Genomic DNA, 15791 nt, shown 5'->3' with positions numbered 1-15791 from the left:
AAACAGCATGAAATACACTAAGATACATACATGTCCATAAGGGTATATGGCAAAATGTTGCTGTTATCATTACCTGATTAACTTTGGTGGACTACTCTATGTTCTTGTCTGGATATGACTTTGAGAGACTAATCCATTCTGACTTGTTCTTTCTGTCTATTCCACAGGAAATGATAGTACAAATTGCCTTGTATTATTTATTTACTGAGCTATCTAGAATTAGTTTGAAACTATTTTCAGAACCCACCTCAAAGGTGGAATCGAACTGCTATTGCAGGTAATTCCAGGAATTTCCTTGTTTTACTTAATTAAACCAGGTGAAATAATAACATAAAATGAGTATTGAGAACTTTGCAAAACAAAGTATTTATTCTGCATTTTAAACTCCTGGTATGGGCATTCCTAAATATAGATTGTCTACGTGAGGTCAGCAGGGGAGGCTCTGAGTTTCTGTAGCTATCCTATATTAGCTGTATACTGGGAGTGTTAAGTGACAGAAAACAGTTATGTCAATAGGTTAGAGAAGTGATTTGATGCTTGTAGCTAAACCAAGCTGGATATTCAGATAGTTGTACGTGTCATGTTCCTTCAAAAGGCCAGCTGTGAACCAGACTAACTCCAAACATAGCTAACGGTGTATTTCCCAGTGCAAAAGAAAAATATTGCTCAAGATAAGAACTGTACAATATTGCGTGTTGGTTTGTATACTGCATATGAGGTGACCTATGGCTGCTGAATTTGGAGACTCAATTTCAGGTGCTCGTCCCCTAACAAGCTGTTTTATGATAGTTAACAGGACGACATTTTCATGCTAGCTGTAATGCCCAAAAAAGGTTGTTTGAGATTGTTTACATGGTGCTGAGCTAAATACATGTCTGTGGAATACAAATGTCAATGCTAGCAGGAAAAATAAACGTTTTTGAAGAAAAATAGGTGATCTAGCCCACAGGTCTTGCCAAGTCTGGTTCTGAAGTATTTCACATGCATCTGTCCATTTGACAGTCTTGCTATAAATGGGCTTCACGCCTTGGGGATGATAAAGACAGAGTGGATTGTAATCCCACTGGAAAGTGAAGGCTATTAGAAGTTAATTATAACACTTCATTTTTGTAACAATCCAACTGGGATTTTATAACCTTAATGACCACTTGTGTGAGTTCTTGCACAATCTGTAACTCAGCAATTATTCCCAAATCTCACAGGGCTAATATTGCAGCTGATGAGGTGTCACTAGGACTTTACCCCTTCCTTTGGACTCTGTCAGCATTTAGTCTGACGATGGAGAAGAGAATTAACATGGCTGTAATGAGGAAATTTGTTAAGGCCAGGCTTCCCATTCCTGCAGTACTGCCTTTGTGATTTGCTGTTTTGTGAGAGGAGACATATTTTCCATTCTGTGTATTGTATGCTCTGTTATTCATCTTGTGACCACAGACTTTTAACATAAAGGCCTGTTGTTTCTATGACATTGTTTCATTTCTTCCACAGCATAGTGGTCTGTGGTCTTCCTGGACCTGTGATGCTGGTGGTGGCAAAAAGGATATTTGGGGGAGTGGGAAAAAGGTACAAACATTTCCAATGTTTCAAATTTGCTGCAGATTTTGTGTAATCTTTATTAGTTCTTTCACAACAACTATTGCCCCAGATATTCACATTATAGTGTCATCTTATAATTAACCTGCAGTTCCTTTGTATCATTATATTCACAAAAACACTGGCAAGTTTTGAACTAAAAGCTCATCCTGGTCAGATTATTATCTGCCACCACGTTCTGTATAGTTTGTGAGCAATCTGTATGACTGTATATATATTCTGTGCAGTCTGTACAGCTATAAAGATCAGTATTGTTTTCGTCTAGCTAATCAAGTGTGATTTACTTTCTATTCTCCCATTCTGTGTCTGTAAGTTAGCACCACGTCCAACACAAAGACAGCAAGAGATGTTTATAGAAGGATGCTATGCTCCTTCAGGGAATAAGAGCTTTAAATTCCAACAGATCTAGTTCAGATAGTATCAGAGCGAGACAGGTAGGGTCATAGGTCCAAGCTAAAACCAAGCAGACATTTATCCCTAATCTCTCAAGGAATGAAAGAGGAAGTGGGTCATCAGTGGACTGTTACTTCTTGGCTTAAACCTCCAGTGAGAGTGAAAGAGAAAGCAAGCCCACAGTTCAAGGACCTCCTGAGTCAGTAATTCTGTGCATCCCTTCGTGATTTACAGTTTCTGTAGCTCCTTTCAAGAGTTTATTCAGCTGCTTTTAGAGTGCACGTATACCTTTCATAATCATAATATTCTCTGCCATAATTCTCTGCCAAAATTACACATAGATATGGTGCCTCGTTCATTTCAAATCTGTTGTTCCCAAGGGCAGGAAGTAGTGAGTAGTTAGCTATTCCCCCCTCACATACCAGTCATGAAGTTCTAAGCCTCTACTGCCCTCTTCCTACCCCTGTTTTTGTCTATCCTGTCTTCATCCAGAAATAATTCTACAACTCTGAGCTCTCCAAAAAATTGCAGCCCATCTGTATATGACTTGTATTTCTGCAACATCTTTTATTGAGTGTCTCACTTTATAGCTGGGGGTACCAAGTGTTCATTCAGTATCAGCACTCCATCCATAATCTTCCATAATCTCTGTCACGTATCAGAGCTGTGGTCGGGAGAAAAAGTTATTATTCCAAATATTGCTTTCATACAAAGAGAAGGTTTTTTTTGTTTTGTTTTGTTTGTTTGGTTGGTTCGTTGGTTGGTTGGTTCTGGGGTTTTGTGGATTTTTTTGTTTTGTTTTGTTTTTGATTCTTTCTTTTGCACATTCTTTTCAGCCTTGGTAGAGCTTAGAGATTATTAGGCATTTTCAGATGTTTACTATGCACATAGAACCTCACAGCCTGCAGAACAGCTGAAGAAACTTTAAAGGATTCACAGACAACTAACAAAGGGGAAAGCAAGTTGAATGCTGCAGTTTGCTGACTAGGGGAAAGGAAAGGAGATGGTTTATAGAGTAGACAAACAAAAACAAAAACAAAAAAAAAAACAGACTAAGTATGCTTACAGGTTATTCCTTCTAGGACAATTTTAATTCGAGAAAGTGCCCAGAAGTAGATGTTTCTGTTGAGATTGCTGTATCAGATAAACATGTCTTGCCATTATATTCCAAGAAATGAGGAGGGCCCTCCATAATACAGACAAAACATAGAAAACTGCATTTGTAGTCGTTGTATTACTTATGGACAGGTATTTCCTCCATCCACACACAAAAAAAGATTTCCATCAAATTTATCATAATTCTCAAAGTCAGTCATGCAAATTCTCCCAGGGACCCAACTATTGTACCTTTGTGACTTTGTCATACTGTAGGCCAGGGAAAGGAGGTCCTTTACCAGAGTGTGGCACAAGTTTGGTTTCTGTGCCTGCCCTTGGATGTCTGTGCCTTGCAGTGACTACAGCCTTTTGTGCATGCCTTTCTCCATACAAGAGAGAAGTCCTGAAGGCACAGCTTCTCACTGACCAGGAGAATCTCACAGGTATGTGATGTTGGCAGCTGTAACCACACAAAGGCTGTATGCTAGCATCTAAGTTGAGACATCTCTGCTCACCGGAAGGACCAGGAACAAACAGTGATCACTGCTAAGGCAAAGCCCAACAGTTAAGTGACATATGAGGAACTATATCCCTGTTGTTGAATATAAACCTTTTCCACACCAGGAAATCCCCTCTGAGAGCAGGATTACTGCCATGAGTTAAGATGGTGGATGATTCATTTGGAAATTTGATAGTGGGCTTGGGGCATCTTCAAGCAGAACAGCAGGTATAACATGCAGTCAGTCTTGAGAGAAGTCCAAATACAAGTGGTTGCTCTGTCTCATTTGCCTTGGGCTATATGCCTTCCTCAAGAGAGAAGAGAACAGAAGCTGGGAAAACAACAAGAAAGACTGAACAGTAATGTAGACCAACCCTTTTTTCTCTCCTCCAGGCCTGGGCAATGTTTTCTTCCTCTCTTCCTCAGATCCATGTCATGTTGATAGCTCAGCATCTTGCCCTTATGGCTCAGTATCTTGCTCTAGAGACAGGGATCTGAGAAACGGAAGAGAATAGACACTTCACACAGAGGGTGAGGCACCAGTCCCTCAGTAGGTAGCAAATTACTTCCTCTTCTTCAGCATTCTCCGAACCAGGAAACAGCTCGTAGCCACAGCAGTGTGCTCGTTAACATCGTAATGGGCAAGGACATCATGTAGCTATAGCTGTGTTTTCTTGTGGTCTTAATTATTTAAAGGTATTTACATGGAGACAAAGGATACATATTTCTTCTGCAATTTGATTTGTGCTTAAGCATTTCTTTTTGTTGTAGCTTCTCTGGTTTACTCAGGGACATGCTGCTTGCTTATGAGGGATGCAGGGATGCAGGTGAACGTGGTGTGTGCTCATCTGGGCCTGCACAGTGCTGGAGGGTTACAGTGTTCCCCTTCAGCCACGTCCTGGAAGAGACAAGTATCTTCTGAAGGAAATGTTGAAGTCCAAACCTGCAATCTAAGAATGTATGCTAGCTATTTCCATATAGTGCCAGCTATTTCCAGTGCCAGCCTCACCTCCTTGCTGGACCTTCAACATGAAAGCTTGTGCCACCACCTGCACACTGAGTCGCCCCAGCCTCGTGCCTCGCACCTGAGGCTGCCTGCAGTCGGGGCGTTTCTGCCCAGCCTGCTGTGTGTTCCCAGAGCACAGCTAATAAACTGACAGGCCAGAGTGGCTCAGGAATTGCAGCAGGAGGGGGGAACGGTGCCAGCTCTATCCCATTAGAGCACTCAGAAGTGTGTACCAGAGAGGCCTCTTCTGAGCTCCAGCTCCTTTTTTCCAAGCCCAGAAGGTGGCTGGGTGCCATACGTACCCTCTCGGCCACCTTCTCCAAGCTCCGTTCCCAACGTGCACCGAAATTCCGGCGGCACGGGGACCGTGGCGTCCCAAGGGCAAATTGCTCGGGAGCCGCGCGCCCCCAGTGACTTTGCCCGGCCGCACCCGTCTCCAGGCTCTCGGTCGCCCTCGCGGCACGGTCGCCGGGCTCTTCCCTCGCCGGCCCGCCCCGCCGGGGCAGCCGCTGCGCAGCCCGGCCCCTGCGGCCGCCCGCGGTGTGTGCGCGGGGGCGGAGCGGCGCCGCCGGCCAGAGGGAGCCGCAGTCGGCGCCAGCACGGCGGCCCGCGGGGATGCTGCGCTACAGCTCGGGGCTTACGGTCACCGCCACCACCCCCAGGATGACGGCCGGCGATGGCGGCCGTGCCCGGCGGAAGGTGCGCGGGGCAGCGGAGAGGGGGGGGCGGCGGGGAGGTCCCGCGGGCCGCGCCGTGGGGCGGTGTGACCCCTCTCGCTCAGATTACCGGCGGAGCGCGTTTGGGCTTGCTTAGTTTTGGTGTTTTCAGGTGAAGTGTGCGGTGTGCGAAAACATCTCTTTGAACCTCAGTAGTAGGTCTGTGTAGGTGCTGGGAGAAGCAAAGCTTTGGGGTGCCCTGCAGGGCTTTTGTTAGTGCTACTTCCTGGCTGCTCTCTGGACAGCCCTGAGGAAGCTTTGCTGTGGTGGAGACTTTTTCCTGATATGTACAACGGAGAACTTCCCCCGAGACTCCTTTCCTCATGGGGAAGCTTACCAAAATGACTTGCATGGCAGTGATAATTTCTTTTAAAATACGGATGTAGAAATACAACTTACTGACCTCTTAAACTTTTTAATTTTCATAGACAAACCATGCTATATTAACACACTGGAAAATGTGTCCTAAAAGTTGTTAGAACTCTGGCAGGTATGATAGCAATGTCTCTGTAGCCACCTTGATTGAAAGAGCCCTTATGTGCTGCAGTGGCCACGATGTTATCACTGGGGGGACATGTTTTACATGAAGGAATAAATCAAAACAATCAAATGCTAAGAGCACCCATACAAAGAAATATACTTGTGCGATCATAACAAATCTCGAAATATTTTGGGATAGGTCGGTCAATCCAAACTTTTGTGCTTATAAAACCAGTGAAGAATGACAAATTAACACATGTTGTACACGGTAACACACAACTTGTGCTCTCCCACAGCAAAAAAGTTCCTTTTGTAGTGGAATGCAAGTCTCTTACCATGAGTTGTCAGAAGAGAGGAGGAAGGCAAAATAACTGCAAAATAAATGGAAGATGTGTGTCACATTCCTGTGTGCCTGTGGTCATGGGAAAGGTGCCCTGTAATTGTGGTGGTGTGGGGAATCTCATAGCGGAGATTACATAAATGAAGAAAACTAGCCAGATAAATGACCAATGAAAGTACTTTCTTCTTAGCATGTTTAGGGGAGACTGAAATTAAAACCTGCTTCGTTTTTGCTCTCACCTTTGAAACTCTGAAAGTAACACCTGGTCTTGGGCAAAGGGAGAAATTTTTGGCCCTTGAGCTGTTTGGATAGCAGGTAGTTACTCAACAAACACGTTATCCCAAACTGTTTAATTGTGAGGCATTGGAAAGATCAGCAAAATTAGATTTTTGTTAACTCCAAAGTAGATTTGAATTTAGATCAAAACTGAACCATATCTTCCCTGTGAAGGACTGTAAAAGTCTAAGGCTGAGGCTGGTTGCTGGTAGAACAGCTTGTATTTTTCTACCACTATGCTAGTAACCTTGGTTATTCTATCAGACCCTTACTCATTATTTTAGTACTAGCTCTACAGTAATTGCAGTACGTAGTTAGCTGCAGTCGCTCCCTTACTGGATGTTTCTTGTTTTTAGAAAGGAGGAATAAGAGTCTGAAGAACGTTACTCAAACTGAATCTGTCATCTGTTTTTGTCTTAAGTTGCACCCTAGTGATTTGAGTAGGATGGTAAACATGAGTGTGGATTGTGGATCTGGGCCATAAATTCTTAACATTTTTAACTAACCTAGATTGGCTTTTTTCTTAATTACTGTATTGCAGTAGCTCTCAGTTATGCTGTCCCTTTAGCCTCTTAGAAATTTGGTAGAAGAGCTTGTCTTCACCTGTCAATTTCCATTGCAGTCAGCAAACTTTTCTGTTTAGTGTTGTGGAGGTTGAACTTATCAGCCTTTGTTTTCCTGTCAGCATAATCATTCTACAAATGATGTCAGATGAGCTCTGGAAATACTGCTTGTGGGTTGTTGGTGTCAAAATCTGGGAGTGAGCATAAAATGTTGGCACAAAGAAGGTTATGTGTATTGTTGGCTTGTCAAAGCTATACTTGCTGCAAACCAAACTAAAATCTCATAGCCTGGGAAACTTGATACCTGCACACCTATTCCTTTTTGAAAGTTATACTCATAAAATCACAATTTTGATGACATAAAAGTATGGTGGAAGCCACATCTGTCCCTCAGGTTTTATCACGTGTTCTTACTGTCAATCGCCAACTGAAGGAAATTAAATTATATTCTTATTCCCGCTTGTGGAATTCTCTTTCATTCCTCTCTTGGGTTTCTCCCTACAAAACTCATTTGTTTCTCAATTGGAAATTACTGCTTCATCCTTGGTTGCATATTATTCTGCCACTGTTTGGCAGAGAGTTGAGACTCTTCCTGTTATGATTTCATTTCCATGTTAGGGCATCACTACAGCCATGTTTTGCTGTTGGAAGAGGGCTGGCTGTGATTTCTGTATGAGCCTGCTCATTCATTTGGTCAAGTAACCTTGCTGACAAATGGCTGGGACAGCTGTTTCTTTAGGAAGCAGTACATAGCAAAGATAGTGTAGACACAGCATCCATAATTGCTTCTGAAGGTTATAGGGAAAGTGGTGCCTGCTGTTTTTTCCCTTCTAATCTCTGTAGTGTTTGTGAATTTTAACATACTGGTGTACTTCTGTCATTAGGTAGCATGCATCATCTGTGGTCCAGGAAGAATAGGAGCGAGTGGCTACATTATACATTTTCTGCTGTTTCCCCAGAGATGTTACGGAAGTGCAATTGTTATAAACAATGGTAAGAGTACAGCCTGTATGAGGTTGTCCCAGCCAGGAATTCAAAACTGGATGGCACTTTGCCACTGTGATACAAGCCTCCCTGGGCGTGACTTGAAGGCTGGAATTGTCAGATGACTGCTCATACCACCCTCTGAATGGTATTTATGTGCAGCAGGCAGCAAAGTGAAGCATTATGTCTTCATTTTTTGTCAGAAATACTGCTGAAAATATGGTTGTGATTTGAGATATCTCAGTAGTTTGGAGCTAACTTGGAAACAAGGAAGTGGAAAAGAAATTAAAGTGTGGTTTAGGGAGCTAATAGAGAAGACATTGTATAAAGAAAAAATAATTAAAAAAACCCAAACAAACAGAACAAGAAAAATAGTTTAAATACTATCAACCTTTTATTACAGTGTTCTTAGTCTCAACAAATTACTGTTATTGATTTGTATTTCCAAGCTACTTGCTACAACTTGCCTGCTTTCCTTCTGGGTTTCTCTGATTTTTCTTCATAGTAACCTTGTAACACATGCACTGCTGTAATGTGACAGGCAGCCATGATTCACTAACTGGTATACACATAATTACTTACTTACAGTCACTGCACCATAAACCTATAAATGTGTTGGCTATAACTAGTCCTTTGCTGACTGACAAGCAAACCATTTGCCAGCTTCAGAAAAACTTACACAACTCCATTTCACCTGACATTGAGTTGCCCGTTAGTATGCGTTTCTGTTTCTTTGAGGTGTTTGTCATGTTTTCTCCTAAGTCTTTTTATTTGATTTAACTTAACTTTCTTTCATTTGAAACCCCTGTAAGAAAAAGTTGGCCTCATCTGTCACTTCCTGCACAGCACAAACTCAGTACTATTTCCTATTTACAGGTCTGGTCTTTGTTTGACTACATGGATGAATGCCAGTATTTCTTTCCCTTTTTGTTGTAAACACACTTGTTTTAGAGGAAAGAGCCTTGCTAAGCCAATGAGAAGAAAGAGCAGGGGGAAATGGAAATTAAATAGGTGATAAAGCATAGTATTAATTACTTTATGAATCAGTGAGCTCTAGCACTGAGGAATTTATTATTAATGTATCTTGATAACTTGTAAGCAGAAAGGACTGACAGTTTCTGCAGTGTAAGGGAAGAGTCTGATGTTCTCAGAAGAACACAGATAGCAGTCAATCAGAGTCTAAAGCCAATGTGCAAGGACCCATCTTTTTCAAACCTGTTTCATTGTTTCAGAATTATCTAGGAAATATTGAAACATAACCCACTTTTGTGCTGAACTTTCTTTCTTCTATCACTTTCTCTGGGGCTTTTTGTTCTTGAGCTGATAGCATATGGCTGAATGATGAAATAACAGTAAGAGCTCATTTCACAGAAAGTACCCTCCAAGATGTATCTAAGTAGTAGGTTGTACTTTAGCTTGAATTTGTTATGCGCATTTTTTCCCCTTTTTATAATACAAATATGGATCATACGTTTTACATAAACATTATCTCAGAACATTTTTCTTATTGATAGAAGGCACTGCAGACCAAAGAGACCTAAAAGAAGATGCAAGGCAGCAGAAAGTGGCATTAGTTGGTGTTCTGTCAGTGTTGAGTGGTCATCTTGATGGGATTTAAAGAAAGTCTGGAGTTGATGCAGATATTTGCAGATAGTTCTAATCTTTTTGCTTGGGAAGAAGAAAAAATGAATGCTTCTAGTTTTAAAACTTGAAAAGGGTCAATTGTTTGGAAGAAGGGAGAATGAGAATCTCTGTTGCAGAAATTCTGAATAGTGGTGCTATGGAGAGATTCCATTTTGAAGAGTCTTGAAAGTGAAGACTTATTTGATATGAGAGACTATTTGAAGAACTTGATGTTGAAATGGTGAAATTTGGAGTCTATGAGTAGTATTTTGCTGCTATGCTGTAAATACCAGCAAATAGAGCATGATTATTGATTTTTGATTTATTTGATTTTGAAGCAAAAGGAAATGCTATAATGACCAAGACATGAACTGTGATCTTTCTTGGGCAAGACTGATGGAAAGCTGTACTTCGAAGAGCAAGAATGTGTATTGCTTTTGGCATGATTCCACACCACATCCCTATCTCTAAATGAGAGATATGGATTTGAAAGCTGGACTATTCAGTAGAGCTTGGTGGATGGTTGCAGACAGAGAGTTGTGGTCAATTGCTCTATGGCCAGCTGAAGGCTGGACATGAGTGGTGACCCCCAGATGTTTGTCTTGGGAGTGGTGCTCTTCAGTATCTTCATCAACAACATAGACATAGTGGGATCAAGAGTGCCCTCAGCAAGTTTGTGGGTGACACCAAGCTGAGTGGTGCATTTGACACAATAGAAGGAAGGGATGCCATCTAGAGACACCTGAACAGGCTTGAATGGTGGGTCCATATGAACCTAGTGAGATTCAAGAAAGCTAAGTGCAAGGTGCTGCACTTGGGTCAGGGCAATCCCAGATATGTGTATAGACTGGGAGAAGAATTTAATGAGAGAAGCTCTGCGGAGAAGGACTTGGAGGTCCTGATAGAAGAAAAGCTGGACATGAGCCAGCAGTGTGCTCTTGCAGCCTAGAAGGCCGACTGTATCCCAGGCTGCTGACTAACAAGCAGGAAGAAGGAGTTGATTGTTCCTGTCTCCTCTGCTCTTCTGAGGCCCCATTTGGAGTACTGCATCCGGGTCTGAGGCACCCAGTATGAGAAAGATGGGGAGCTGTTGGAGAAGGAGGGCCACCAAGGTGATCAAAGGGCTGGACAACTGTCCTGTGAAGAAAGTTTGAGGGACTTTGGCCTTGTTTAACTTGGAGAAGAGAAGGCTCAGGGGAGACATTATTGCAACCTTGCAGTAGTTGAAGGGAACTTATAAACAGGAGGAGGACCAAATTTTCACATGGCCATATAGTGATAGGAAAAGGGAAATGGTTTTAAAATAAAGGGGAAATTTAGTTAGATGTTAGGAATAAATTCCTTACTCAGAGTGGTGAGGCAGTGGAACAGAAGTTGTTAGCGCTCCATCCGTGGCAGCATTCAAGACCAGGTTGGATGGGACCTTGAGCAGCCCAAGGATCTGGTGGGTGGCAACTCTGCACAAAAAGAGAGTTTGGAACTAGCTTCTAAGGTCCATCCAGCTCAAGCCATTCTATGATTCTGCATGGCTGGATATAGGCAGTTAGGAGAAACTGAAGACATCTGGATCAGAAAAGACACTGGACTGTACAACACTGATGATGGCCCACAGTAACCATGAAAGAGGTGTGTTAGCTGTTTGAAGAACAGCTTAGAGTCATTTTTGTCAACAGATAGCTGAGATTTCACAGGAATTTTTTGTGAAGCTTTGAATTTAGACAAGAAATTCTCATTCCATCATTTGCTCAGTTTAGGACTTAGGATTGTTTTCTACAAAGAAGTCTCGTGTACAGATAAGACTAATGTTTGTAGCCAAGTTTCTTGTATGAGAAGTGATGCTTTAAAAATACTGTTGCAGCAAAGATCTCAGCCAAAAGCATGGCCAGGAGTGATAGGGGGTAAAAAAGTATCAGCCCCCCTGGCCTTTTTCTTAAAATTTCTGTGAATAATTCTGAGGCTTTTCTTTTACAAACAATTTTGCAATTTTGTGTATAACATTTCAATAATGTTTCTGTTAGAATTTAGTGGAATTTATGTACTGTTGGATCAAATACTGAACAAGAAAGGGATATTCACTCCAGAATAACCTTTGTGTTTCTAAATACTCCCTTTTGAAGACTGAAGTATGCCAAATCTGCAAACAAAGCTGAGAAACTAGGAAATTACGTTCACCTTCTGATATCTGAGCTTTCAATGTCGTTTATAAGTATGTAAGAACATGTTGTTAATTGAAAAGGTTTGTGGTTTTTTGTTTGTTTGTTTGTTGCTATTTCAGGTATGTAATTATGGATGCCCTTGAATTATTTCTTGCCAGCTAAAAAACCCTCTAGCCTTTTACAAATAGCTTACTTTTTTGTCAGCTGATTGGATGTAAGTAGAAAATAATGAATGAAAACTTGAATGTTAGCACAATTCGTTTTGCAAAGCAAGTTATTAAAATTAATTTTTGTAGCGCTTGAATCTAAAAGCAAACTTCTGTTTTTCTTTCAGATGAATGTTTGCAGACTACGTTTAACAGTACCACCTGATGAAGTCTCACAGCCTGAGCAGGGAGCAAAAGAACCTGAAAGAAAGAAACATGTAAGTTTTAGCAATTCTAATCAAATGCTGTACAAACAAGGAGTAAATACTGGCATCTGTGGAATCTGATTTTAGTTGTTTTGGTAACTGGATCATCTTGGAAGACTGAACAGCATATGGATGCTGAGCAAGTCAGCTGTAAACTTTGAGCCTGAGCTCTGGTGTTGGGAACAGCAAAGCATCATGTAAAGTGGAAGGGTAGTAGTAGACAAACAGCACAGAGATTGACAGCAATGTGTGACTAAAGTATTTTTAGAACTTGATTATTTAAAATCTATATGCTGGATTGCTATAAGCAGCAGTGTCTTTCATTAAGCAAAGTCTCGATCCTCACCTGAAGTGGGGAATTTTACATTTCATATAGGCTTAAGTGTGTGACAAATGAGCCTTTGCCGTGTGTGTGAATTGGTTTGCCTGAGACTTGGAAGTTTTCTGCATCAGCTGATTTTGGGGCCAGTACATTGTAATAATTGAATGTGTACAGAAGGTGTTTAGTTGTAGCAATGAAAATACTGTCACCCACTGCTTAGAGTTCTGTCAGTTTGTATCTGATTGCAGAAATCCCCAGTCCAGCTGACGCAAATGGACCTATTGCCCTAAGAGTACTATAAGTTTGTTTTTGAGGAGGACAGTTATTGACTCATGGCTTACTCATTTTACTATGCTGAGTAGTGTAATAATGAGAAAGAAGTGCCAGTGAGCAGGGCTTCTTGGTCACTTCCTTATGTGACTTCTTTTTCTCTGCCAGACTTTGTATTTAATGAGAGCTATATTGTACACTTTTAGAAAGTGTATCTTTAGAACTGGTTGGGCTGTAATTGTTCAGTGTCTTGGCAATTAAAGAAGAACAACAGAGTAATTGTGTCATTTACTTGTTTTACTTTTTTTGTGTAATTCAAAAAAATACACTGAACGTGAAGCAACTACAAAAAAAAAATCACTGAACGTGAACTGTTTTTTTTTCATGCCTCTAAAGCAAGACAGGAATTTATTACCTGTAGATTTATATTGACTATGTAATATATTGCTTTGAATATTTGATTTAGTTACACAGTAACTTATAGTACACACAAGATTCTTGACTTGTCATACTCTGATAGTTTTATCTTACTGTAAGCTTTAAAAAACCAAACCAAACCAAAACCAACAAAAAAGCCTACACCAAATAATTCTGAGAGTAGTGATCAGTTATCTCTGCTGATCCACCCATATTCAGCTCAGTCAGCGTTAATGAAATTCCATACATCACATTGAGAATAAGAAATTTTACAAATGTTACATAATTCTCATCTGGTCCTATAAGAGCTGCATTTCCCTTTTGGAGGTAATGCTAATAGAGAGAAATTAGAGAAGCGCTCACCTTTCTGCCTTACACTCTGCAATTTAATGTCAAAACACACAGCTTCACCAAGAATCAAATGCGGCAGCAGGACTTGAAAGTTAGAGTTCTGTGCTGTCTTTAATGTTGTGTGCAAAGAAAAGCATTTGGGAAAAAAAAATCTAAGTAGTACAACTGTTGACTTACACAAATAAACTGCGAGGGTAACCAGAGGGTTTGTGCAGTGTTTGCTGAAGAGTTGCAGCAGATTGGGTGATCTGAGCATGGCTGCATGGCTGTCTCCTCTTTGGGCAGACAAGAAGTGAGGGAGGAGAGCATAAGAGCTTGCTGTGTCAAAGGGAATGCCAGAAAACTATAAATACACCATGGCGTGACATTTAGTTGTAATCTTCTCTTTCTAATCTTTCATTAGAAGGAGGTGATTTTGAGCTGCCCTGATGTGACATAGCGATGGCTTGCTGGTTATTTCTTTATTTTGTGTGTTCTCTGGAACTGAATACTGTTGTAAAGTGTAGCAGCTGCAAAATCAGCTGTACAGGAGCCACTGCTGGCACTGAACCTGCTAGCATCTTGCCCTGGAGCTCACTGACAGTTCAGAACTGATGCTTTATTGGTTATGTCAATAGATGGTAACTTAGATTTTTTCATTGCAGTCCAATTTTAGCAGAAAATATATGCCGTATTTCATTAAATCTCTGTCAGTGCATTATGTTTCTAGGCTGATTAATTTATTGTCATTCTGATATGGAATAAAAATGAGCCAGTGTAAAAAATAGAACAAAATGTCAGAGCTGGCAGTTTTGTTACAACAAAATTACTGCAGGCATTAAGGGCAAGAGGATGGCCTCTGCCTGACTTTTGTAAAAGGTGATACCCGGTCAGATGATGATTTCAAAAACTGAAGGGAGAGAACTTGTGCTGCGTGTGTCAGGCTGAATGTCTGTATTCCTGTTTAGCCTGTGATGAAAAAAACATGTGAGAACTGAAGACAAATACAAGTTGATTGGGTGGTTTCTTTCATTGGCAAAAAGCTAAATATCTGAATTGTTAGCACTTCAGGCTGAGAGTGTCTGCAACTACCATAATTTTGTTCCATTGCTCCTGTTACTGATAGGCAATAAATGAAAGTAGTATGAGGCTGTTTACTTCACCATGAGGTACAAAGGATTACTGTGCTGGTCAGATCATAAGCAATATCTGTGTGTTCTGAAGCCTGCCATGCCCTGCATAATAAAATGCTACTGAACAATAGTATTGTCTCTGTTTGGGCTAGGGCTTATTTTTATCAGTCAGGCCCTTTCCTCACTGTCATGGCTAAATTTGGAAGTGTCATTGGAAGCTGCAGCTAGATATTTGAGGGCAGAATATTGAGATATATATGGAGATTTTTTCTTTTTCTCCTTTGAGCAAGTGGGCAGAGAATGAAAATGAGATAATGCTTTATAAATTTGTCTTATTTTACTGGTTTTGAGGCTTTCAATAGAGTTTGAACAGCATTCATTCTTAACCTTCAACCAATACTTTTGCTTTGTATATCCTCTAACTCTTTAATTTACATTTTTAAATTATTCACATCCTAGAGATGAAATCCTTATTGCTTCTTGAGCAGAAATACAAAAGCAGAGCAAACATTTTTCCCACAGCAAAAATGTAGGCTATACAGAAGCCAGGAGTGGAATTTTCGCCACAGTGTGATGCAGATAATCAAGAGAAACTCGTGTCAGACCTGGATCAAGGAACATGAGTGCAATGAATATGAGGCTGCTGTGCACTTTGAATCTAGGACAGCGCCTATTTTCTCTGCTGATCTGTGGCTGCCAGCCCACTCCCACCAGCATAGCAGGAGTTGTGACATAACGAATGTGGTTCACCTGCTACAGGTGGCTGATGTTACTGTTTCTCAGCCTCTCCAGCACTAATTCTGTTTTTTATGTGCTATTTAAGCAGCTCTTTATTAAAACCAGCATTAAATGAAAGCCTCAGAAATAATTCCAGTGGTAGCTACTTCTGGTAGCTAGTGTATTTGTCTTACTTTCTTAACGTATAAAGAGTGGCATTACAGAAACAGTTTTATTTGATTAGATGTGGCACATAATTCTACAATATTTCAAAGAGCTTAGAAGTGGAAATGTGTTAAGTGATGCTTCTTATTTAGTGTCATGAGTTTAAGAACACTTGTGTTCTATGTCTTAGCATATTTTCCACATTTACATAATACTGATAAACCATGGGCAGTATGAAAAGCAGCTCACAAATCACATTTAAATATGAGTTTGTACTCGTTTCAGAGTTTATACTGGCTTC

At 40.8% G+C, this 15791-nt stretch overlaps 1 protein-coding gene across 1 annotated transcript in view; it reads left to right on the top strand.

Annotated features, from left to right (window-relative positions):
* The first annotated feature begins 5176 nt into the window (after nt 1–5176).
* Nucleotides 5177–15791, top strand: part of LOC122182364 (myocardial zonula adherens protein-like) — a 52188-nt gene continuing 41573 nt past the window's right edge. The window contains exons 1-2 of the mRNA XM_042875540.1: nt 5177–5285; nt 12059–12148. Coding sequence (XP_042731474.1) covers nt 5202–5285; nt 12059–12148 — 174 coding nt within the window. The 5' untranslated portion in view covers nt 5177–5201. The remainder of the gene's footprint in view (nt 5286–12058; nt 12149–15791) is intronic.

This window comes from Lagopus leucura, unplaced genomic scaffold, assembly GCF_019238085.1.
Source record: "Lagopus leucura isolate 7727_CA_CO unplaced genomic scaffold, USGS_WTPT01 Super-Scaffold_100015, whole genome shotgun sequence".
Taxonomy (NCBI): Eukaryota; Metazoa; Chordata; class Aves; order Galliformes; family Phasianidae; genus Lagopus; species Lagopus leucura.
Note: the sequence above shows the minus strand (reverse complement) of the source record. Positions and strands in the feature narration are given on the sequence as shown.